This window comes from Sinocyclocheilus grahami, unplaced genomic scaffold, assembly GCF_001515645.1.
Source record: "Sinocyclocheilus grahami isolate Dianchi unplaced genomic scaffold, SAMN03320097.WGS_v1.1 scaffold257.1, whole genome shotgun sequence".
NCBI lineage: Eukaryota > Metazoa > Chordata > Actinopteri > Cypriniformes > Cyprinidae > Sinocyclocheilus > Sinocyclocheilus grahami.
This window is the reverse complement of record NW_015505436.1, coordinates 1,008,340-1,018,065: the sequence shown is the minus strand read 5'-3', so window position 1 is coordinate 1,018,065 and position 9,726 is coordinate 1,008,340. Positions and strand designations below refer to the sequence as shown.

The 9,726-nt window shown below is 36.4% G+C and overlaps 2 protein-coding genes across 2 annotated transcripts in view; one reads left to right on the top strand and one right to left on the bottom strand.

Annotated features, from left to right (window-relative positions):
* LOC107598884 (neural Wiskott-Aldrich syndrome protein-like) overlaps positions 1 to 3,888 on the top strand; it is a 44,407-nt gene extending 40,519 nt beyond the window's left edge. The window contains exons 11-13 of the mRNA XM_016290325.1: positions 2 to 258; positions 2,239 to 2,344; positions 2,749 to 3,888. Of these exons, the coding sequence (XP_016145811.1) occupies positions 2 to 258; positions 2,239 to 2,344; positions 2,749 to 2,810 (425 nt within the window). The 3' untranslated portion in view covers positions 2,811 to 3,888. The remainder of the gene's footprint in view (position 1; positions 259 to 2,238; positions 2,345 to 2,748) is intronic.
* Positions 3,889 to 4,316: 428 nt separating this feature from the next.
* lmod2a (leiomodin 2 (cardiac) a) lies at positions 4,317 to 8,912 on the bottom strand. Its single transcript, XM_016290324.1, has 3 exons — positions 8,667 to 8,912; positions 6,513 to 7,682; positions 4,317 to 4,340 (listed from the first exon to the last, which is right to left on the bottom strand). Exons 1-3 carry the CDS (start codon positions 8,910 to 8,912, stop codon positions 4,317 to 4,319), a joined length of 1,440 nt encoding a protein of 479 aa, XP_016145810.1.
* Positions 8,913 to 9,726: the final 814 nt, after the last annotated feature.

Sequence of the window (9,726 nt, the reverse complement as noted above, 5' to 3'; positions counted from 1 at the left end):
CCACCTCCGTCCGGAGGAGCCGCCCCGCCTCCACCTCCTCCTCCACCACCACCTCCTCCTGGACCTCCTCCACCCCCTGATATGGACGGAGGCCACAGTGAATCAACGCCCTCGCCCATGGGCGGGAAGTCAGCTCTGCTGGAGCAAATCAGAGAGGGCGCTCCGTTAAAGAAAGTGGAGCAAAACAAGAGGCCAGCGTCGTCCACAGGACGGGACGCGCTACTCGACCAGATCCGACAGGGCATCCAGCTCAAAACGGTGAGGACTGCCAACGCTAACACATCCTGATGTGTCCCAGACAAAGGTGGAGGACCACCTGCTCACCTGTCAATCATCCATTGTGTTAAAAATAAGGTTTTAAACTGCCAGTTACATGTGCATGTGGCAGATCAGACGTTGTCACTATATACGTTTTTTTATACAGTTTTATTATTTTATTTTTAGGTTTATAATTTTATTTTATTTTAGATGTGTATATGTATATGTGTGTATATATATATATATATATAGATGTGTGTTTATGTGAAACATAAATGTGGTGGTCACAAGGAACATCTTATGCAAAAACATACTGTAATACTTTTTCTTATTGATTTGTAGATTGAAAAGTTTTCTGACTATATCGTTGCGCAAAGTGTTTCTCCTGACATCTTCACTGAATTCAAGCACTATAGCAATTTAATTCAAGGATTGTACACCGTACTTTTTTTTATATATATAATAAAATAAAATAGATTTTATTATTAAAAAAGGTATTGTATTATATTTGGATTATTATATATGTGACCCTGGACCACAAAACGAGTCATAAGGGTCAATTTTTTTGAAATTGAGATGTATAGGTCATCTGAAAGCTGAATAAATGAGCTTTACATTGATGTACTCAAAACGGTGAGGACTGCCAACGCTAACACATCCTGATGTGTCCTAGACAAAGGTGGAGGACCACCTGCTCACCTGTCAATCATCCATTGTGTTAAAAATAAGGTTTTAAACTGCAAGTTACATGTGCATGTGGCAGATCAGACGTTGTCACTATATACGTTTTTTTATACAGTTTTATTATTTTATTTTTAGGTTTATAATTTTATTTTATTTTAGATGTGTATATGTATATGTGTGTATATATATATATATATATAGATGTGTGTTTATGTGAAACATAAATGTGGTGGTCACAAGGAACATCTTATGCAAAAACATACTGTAATACTTTTTTTTATATATATAATAAAATAGATTTTATTATTAAAAAAGGTATTGTATTATATTTGGATTATTATATATGTGACCCTGGACCACAAAACGAGTCATAAGGGTCAATTTTTTTGAAATTGAGATGTATAGGTCATCTGAAAGCTGAATAAATGAGCTTTACATTGATGTATGGTTTGTTAGGATAGGACAATATTTGGCCGAGGTACAACTGTTTGAAAATCTGGAATCTGAGGGTGCAAAAAAATCGAAATATTGAGAAAATCGCCTTTAAAGCTGTCCAAATGAAGTTCTTAGCAATGTATATTACTAATCAAAAATTAAGTTTTGATATAATTATGGTAGAAAATTTACAAAATATCTTCATGAAACATGATCTTTACTTAATATCCTAATGTTTTTTGGCATAAAAGAAAATATACCTGTGCTACTTATGACTGGTTTTGTGGTCCAGGGTCTATGTATATATGTGTGTGTATATATATATATATATATTATATATCACAAGGGACACCTTATACTCACCAAGGATGGATTTATTTGATCAAAAGTACAGTAAAAGACAGTAATACTGAAAAATATTACTACAGTTTAAAAAAAACTGCTTTCTATTTGAATATATTTTAAAATGTAATTTATTTCTGCGATGCAAAGCTGAATTTACTGCAGCCGTCACATGAAACGTGTCTTACTTTTATCAATGTTAAAAACAGTTGTGCTGCTTAATATTTTGGGGGAAACCGTGACACTTTTTTTTTTTAGGATTCTTTGCTTAATAGAAAGTTAAAAAGAACAGCATTTATTTGAAATGGACATCTTTTTTGATTATATAAATGTTTATAAAAAATATAAATTACTGTTGCTTTTGATCAATTTAATGCATCCTTGCTGAATTAAATTATTATTTTTTAAAAACTTTGGAGCAGTAGTGCGAGTCCCCAAATACTTTCTTAACATTGTAGCATGTTCTAGGAACCATTATTTTTGTATGATTGTCTGATAGCTTTCTTCTTGAATGTTCAGGTATCAGATAATGACTCAGGACCACCCACCCCTGCTCAGTCAGCAGGCATTGTTGGAGCTCTGATGGAGGTGATGCAAAAGAGGAGCAAAGCCATCCACTCCTCAGGTAAGTGCTTGTTTCAGTCTCTCAAAAGTTTGTTCAAAACAGGCCACTCAACAACTGCAAATTAGTTTGTTTGTTTTTCTCCCCTCACTTTGACGGCTGTTGATCCAGTTAAACCGAGTTTACATACTAAAAAATGCTCTGTTACGTGTTTAAGATGACATAACATAAGCCCAATTTAAAATATTATTTTCGTGATATGACAGATTATGACTTTTTCCTCTTCGTTCTTTAGTCACAAGAGCCCCATTTAAATCAATGTGTTTTCTGACGTAGATAAACGCTAATGTGTTAAGGGCATTTTTCATACTCAAATATCCTTTGGTTCATTTGAGTTTGTTTATTAATGGTATTGTCAGTAAATTATGAGATATTTACGGAGGTTATGCATTTTCTTTGGTCTTCAGATGAAGATGAGGATGATGAGGATGATGAAGACTTTGAGGATGATGATGAATGGGATGATTAATCCCGCAACACTAAGCCCACCCAGTAGAGTAAATGATACTAAATTCTCACTTCCCCAAATTTGACGCTCATTCTGCTTTGTTTTTTTTTTCAAATCGCTGTATATTTTTGTTGCCTTTTTGCTTTTTGTTTTTTTTTTATAATCTGTGCAATACCTCATGTAATCTGTAAAGTATTGTCATTTATCCTCTGTAAAATAATCTCCTGGAATAACCATGTGAAGTTTTATGCCAGGATTCATGATTTGTTGACCTGAATGTTTTTGTTCCCCTGTGAGTGGGGAAAGGGAGATGGACGGGACACTCGATGTCCTTATTAAATGTTGATTAATGATTTAGATAACACTATTTTCATACCCTACTTTTCTGTACCTTCAATTTTCTTATTCAAATCCTAGTTTAGCATTCTTAGATTTGGTAAGAGGTTCTCCTATCAGAATATGTATGTCCCCTGTATTGTTTCCCTTGTAAATGTACACCAGGCTGATATATTGAGGCTATATATATTTTTGCACGAATAACAAAGAAATTCACTACAGGATGAGAACACATTGGCTGAACACGTTAAATATGATTTCTGTGGTAATCACGATCAGCGTCACACTACATTGCACGTCACAGAGTAGACATTTCTGAGTTTTTGATTTCACTTTATTAACAACAAAATAATATACAGTAAATTCAAACTGGCAAATCCGTGAGTACAGCTTGCTCCTGAATGTGAAAAACCATCAATTCACAAATATAGAATTTCAGTCATATCAAGAAAAAAAGAAGAAAAAAAAACAGAAAAAAGCACTTCACAAAAAAATATATATATATTAACTTCAATTTGTTAAACACTTTTACAGGTCAATGCTTGACTGACAACTACATTTAAGGCAATGGAGAAAAAACAACAACAAACCTTTGTGTACAGTTAATGCTGGTTTAACAGTATTGTCTGTCTGAACTGAATTTGCTGTCCTTGTATTGTAAGGATAGTGCTGAAAAAATTGTATAATTGACATCAAATCTTACAAGAGAATGTGGAATGAAAACACTAAATTCTATACTTAAATAAATGGTATTATTTACAAACCTGAGATATGGTGCTTTTCTTTTTAGTAACCTACATTTTTGCAATGCATGTATATTTTAACTTGTAGCTTTACCAACTTGTGTAAATACTGCTTGCATACCTGTGCATCTTTGATTTGATTGGCTAAAATTACAGGATCAAACTCAACTAGTTGCATGACAGATACTTTGGAATCTGAATTATGGCAATCAGCTTTAAAAGTAAATCAGCTATTTTCTTCTTGGATTTGAACTTTCTCATATTATGCAAGTTACAAAGCAGTTGTTGAAACTACTCATTGAGCAAAATATTTTGTTGGTGGAAAATCACTTGTGTTTGAATATGTGTATAAATAATGTATTTCCGATTTAATGCCAGATAAGAAAACACAAGTTTTAATTTCTGTTATTTGTTTTACGGTTTCATTTTATATGAGCCGTTTTATACATCAGGAACGATGATTATTGGTGACCTGCAAGAAAAAGAAGAAAACGCTAGTCAATCTAATGTTAAAACTGCCACATATATTGTATGTATTATACATGGCAGAAGCATTAAGTAATGGATACTAATTTCTCAAGATCAAAACAGGATTGCTCACCCACGCAATGTCATCTGCTGGTGTTGGTTCATTGTGTTTTTTGAAAACCAACGTCACTGCACCCGTTTACCAAGAAATTTTGGAGCACTTCATGCTTCCTTCACACTGCCAAAAGCACCAAAAGTTGGTTAAATTACCCTGGTGTTGGTGTGCTTGACTGGCCAGCAAACTCACCAGACCTGAACTCCATAGAGAATCTATGGGGTATTGTCAAGACGAAAATGAGAAACCAGAGACCAAATAATGCAGATGAGCTGAAGGCCACTGTCAAAGAAACCTGGGCTTCCGTACCACCTCAGCAGTGCCACAAACTGATCACCTCCATGCCACGCCGATTGAGGCAGTAATTGAAGCAAAAGGAGTCCCTACCAAGTATTGAGTACATGTACAGTAAATGAACATACTTTCCAGAATGCCAACGATTCACTAAAAATGTTTTTTTTTATTGGTCTTATGAAGTATTCTAATTTGTTGAGATAGTGAATTGGTGGGTTTTTGTTAAATGTGAGCCAAAATCATCACAATTAAAAGAACCAAAGACTTAAACTACTTCAGTCTGTGTGCATTGAATTTATTTAATACACGAGTTTCACAATTTGAGTTGAATTACTGAAATAAATTAACTTTTCCACGACATTCTAATTTATTGAGATGCACCTGTATGTGTGTATGTCAGGTATGAAATGGCATGAGTAAAAAAAATATTTAGCATAGTCTATCCCTTTAAAATTTGTATTTACTTTTATTGAGAACTTGAAATTATGAATGCTTTTTGAAGCCCTCAAATAAAAGCATGTTTTTACTCTTAATGGCAAGTGCAACTTGGCGACGTCATTGTTAGTGCGGCAAAACTACACTTTCCATCTATTAAATTTGAGCTAGAATTTATGCATTTTCCACTAGATAATGATTTCGTGGTAACTTAAGTGATCTTAATCAAAACAACCACTGAGTGAATAATTCAGTTCTTGGTATAAAAAGGTAATTATTGCTTGAAGTCTTACAATCGATTCCCAGGAGACCTGATTTGGCAGGGTTGGTGTTTACCAAACACCTTAGTTCAGATGTAACGATTAACCGCGAACCGGTTGAAAATCGATTCAAATATGTGACGATTCAAATTGGTTGAGATGCTAAACAAATCGCGATTCATTTAGGGGTAGAAGTTTATATGAATGCATGTCTGAGGGGGAACTTACTGTCTTTCGATTGTATTTTTTCGTTTCCTCTTGCCTCTGTATAAAGCATATTAAAGTTCATAAGTGCAGCGCTGCTTTGTTTTCTGCGGAAACGCTTTAAGCGCCACCTGCTGTCAGAGAGTGAATCTGCATCTCATTCAGCTCGTCTGCTGTTTCTGTTTCATGCAGATATTTTTATGCATAGTTTCACAAAACTGAAGTCAAATCATTCTGTTTTTGCTTCAAATTTCGAAATTATAATGTAATTTAGATTAAAAACTGCTCATGTTGCATGTATGCAGCATCTTTGTTTGGATCATGATTAAAATGCAGTGAATGCCTCTAATTTTAAACGGAAAGAGCACAGACAAAGCCTTAGTTTGTTTATATGAAGAGATTTATTTTATATGTGTTACTTGTTTATTTGATTTGGGGCTTGTTTTAAAATTTAGTTTTGTTATTTACATTTACATTAAATTTAAATTTTGTTATTTAGCAAATGCTTTTATCCAAAGTGACTTACAAATGAGGACAATAGAAGCAATCAAAAGAGCAATAATTTACAAGTGCTATATTAGTATATTATTATAGTGTATTATTATAGTATTATTTCAATTTCACAAAGAAACGTACAGTATTTTGTCCAAGCAATAATAAAAGGACACATTTAATTTATAATTTGTCTTAAATCTCATTTTATAAAGAATAAATCGAATCGTGAAATCAAAATCGTGAATCAAATTGTGAGTTGAGTGAATAGTTACATCCCTACTGGCCAGTAATATTGTTTGAGTGAATTACAAATTTGGGCACTGTGTTTTTAAGGCTTACCTACTTTGTCTTGGACAAATTCTAAAGGTCTTACCCTTCGTAGTGTACCAATGCTGCTTCTACGAATAGCTGCCAGTAGATCATCACGCGTTGACCCCTGGGTTCCTCCCAGACTCTTTCTTTCATCTTCTCTTCTCAAAGGTACTGGTTTTTCATTTTGAAACATGTTCTTGGTATGTTTGTCCCCTGTGAGTTTGTGTCCTTTATTTGCATTAGTCTCAAAACTTTCTATTGCTGTTTCTTGTTGCTTGACCATTTCAGCGATTTTTCTAGTTGGAACATTGTTCACAACTTTTGGTTGACTGTGAGGTTGTTTTGGTGAATGAGAAGAGACAGAGGGCTGCTTCCCTTGTGTAGCATCTTTATCTGTTGAAATCTGGAACTGAAGGGTCTGCGTATTGTCCACAGTGTCACATGTCTTTGATTGCGCCTCACTTCTTTGTTGCAGCCGCATTTGCCTCTGGCGGTCCTGGTTGCGGGTTAAAATACCGGTTGCGCTCATCCTTGGGCCAGGTAAGTCAAAGTGGTATCCCAGTTTTAACAGGGTGGTGTTGTTCCTTAGCAATTTCACCATTTCCATCTCTACTTGGCCTCCACAGATGTGCCGCTGGTTGTGGAATCGGAGCTCCACTAGTGTTGTGTTGTACTGAAGTGACCCAATCAAAGCCAGAATACCTTTGCCTGAAATTAAGTTGGACTCAACATTAAGGTTGGTGATGCTGCAGTTCTTCTTCAGCATTTTGGCCAAGGCAAAAGCTACTTGATCATCCGCATGGGTGTTGGCAAGGCTAAAAACCTCAACATGAGTGTTGGTAATTAATGCTTCAGCAAAGCTCACCAAAACCTCTTGGGATATGTTCTCAATGTTGTTTAGGTTGACTTCGCTCAAGGAGGTGTCGTTACTCAAGATGTTTTCCAAGGTCTTTACAATATCAGTGGGATTACCACTTGGCCTCTCTGTAACATGATGATGAAGGGCACTTTTATGGATGCCTTTAGGTTTTTGACCGATGTTGCCATTCCTCTTGCAATCTAATCGGGACAAGTCCACAAAATTCCACTTGCTTGACCTAGCTTCTTTCTCCCCATCACCCCCTGTTCTGAGCCCCCAGTTTTGTTGCTCTCCCTCCTCTTCATTATCCTCAGGCTCTTCACTGCCACATTCCTCTTCACTCTTATCTGTCTGGCACTCATCCATGCTGTCCTGTGTGTCACCATAGAAAGGAAAACAAGGTTGAGCTCTGGCATACCTCAAGCAATGATGCTTAATTAAGAAAGATATCACCAACTTAGACACCAGCTGAGCAATAACTATGTTCTGTGGAAGCAATGTTGCAGTCTTCGGAACTCTCTTTGAAGAAATTGAATTTTTATTTAATAGTGTAGTTTTATATAAAATTAGGAACTTCTTGTTGACTTTCAGTGTTTCTAAGCTAAGCTAACCAAAGCTATCCATAACTCAGGGGTAAAAATCTTCAAGACAGTGGCCCTCCAGAAGCTGTGTTTGACAGTCCTCCCTTAATTGTACCCTGAAATCAAGTACATCCAGTTCTTATGCTGCGTTCCATTTGTACTCGGAGGTTGGAAGTTCCAAGTTCCCAGTAGGAATTTTTAACTGGAACGCCCTCCCAAGTCGGAGTTCCGACTCGGAATCTCTGAGGAATTACAACAATTGGAGCAGTTGGTGTTGGAGCAGGTTGAAGCTAAATTCCGCAAAGTGGTGACCTTCCACAAGTGAGTATTGGAAACGCCTGCCTCAAATGAACTACTCGCAGAAACTTTAGATTTAATTATAAATTTAAATAAATTTTTAATCCCTTAATGAAGCTGCAGACCTTCTTGTCCCCAAGCTAGAAAACTCCTTGTGGAGACCTGAGATTTCCATGGTTTGTGGTTTACCAAAAAGAAAGCCTAACCTGACCCCCATACAAATAATTGTGCTCTTGTTATGTGGATATGACTACACTTTCAGAACACCTTAAATAATACTTATAGGGGTATAATATCTTGTCACTTGGGCAGTACCCTACAAAGGTACACCTTTGTACCTTACTTAACCATGAAGGGTGTCTTTTAAGGGTACCACCCCAGTGGCAAGCTCTAGCATTTGTGTCAAGAAAAAACAAATGGAATGCAACTGGTGCATCAAAGTTTGGAATATCACTCAATATCTGTATATAGACCCTACCTCTAGCAATCTATGAGTCTCATCCTCCCAGTACTTCAGCAGAGCCTCTCGGCTAAAAGTGCCTGTTGGCTGCTTGGCCGTCTGGTCGTCTTGCCTTAGCCCAATGGGTATGTTCATATCAGGTTCAATTTCAGCCATAACCTTCTCCAGCTCCTGGATTTCCTCATTAGTCAGGGAGGCCAGAAGTTCATCTTCATCGATGTCCTCGTACTTGCCAAGCTGTTTGTGGTACCCAAAGTTGCTCATACTTGTAACACTATGTCTTCTTTGTAAGTATGAGTTTTTACGCTGCCTCGATACTTGAATGTGGGATTAGAGCAGGCTTCTGGGCATGTGTTAGATACACTGTTAGTCTAGTCTGGGAAGCTGGTGGAGGAACTTAAGTGGAGGAGGGTGCAGGACAGTGTATCAGCATATGATGGTGTCTCTCTATAAAGGACACCAAGATTAGCTTGCAAGAAGAATGTGAGTTCATTTTGTAGCAGTGAGACCTGTCAGCAACTGTTGGCCAAAAATGACATAGGAACTGCCCCTTAGGGATACCACTAAAACTAATCTAATTTGTATTAAGTTACAAGATTCAAGATGCATTAAGATTCTCATGTAACACAGTTTAACCCCCATCAATGCCAACTGTTTTGAAGTTAATAAGCACATACAAGTTTGGTGACCAAATATACTGGATTTATATACTGCTACCTTTTATGCTCAGCTTGTCCTCCAAAGCAGCTGTGCAGATACCAGAAAACCTCTGGAGCTTTAAAATCGATATTACATATTTGTGCAGTAAGTACTTTTCCCAGATTCTTTTCAAATCCACTGATTGTTGGAAAGTTACCAGCATGCAATATTACAACATTTTGTTAAGGAACCATGTAAACTAGACAGTTCAGGGCCTCCAGAACCAATGAACCAAAGCTAATTGAATGTGTATAACCTAGCAAACAGGACTCAAACATTGCAATGTTATGATATGCTCACATTTTTTCAAAAGCTATCCATCTGTAACCATCTCTATAAAATGAAATGATCAGATTTACTTGAACAGGCACAGATAAGT

Coding starts and splice junctions, on each gene's coding strand:
- lmod2a (XM_016290324.1), bottom strand. CDS start 8,912: ATGAGCAACTTTGGGTACCACAAACAGCTTGGCAAGTACGAGGACATC. Junction 7,683..8,666: donor AGACTCATAGATTGCTAGAG/GTAGGGTCTATA, acceptor GGTGACACACAG/GACAGCATGGATGAGTGCCA. Junction 4,341..6,512: donor GCATTGGTACACTACGAAGG/GTAAGACCTTTA, acceptor TTTTTCTTGCAG/GTCACCAATAATCATCGTTC.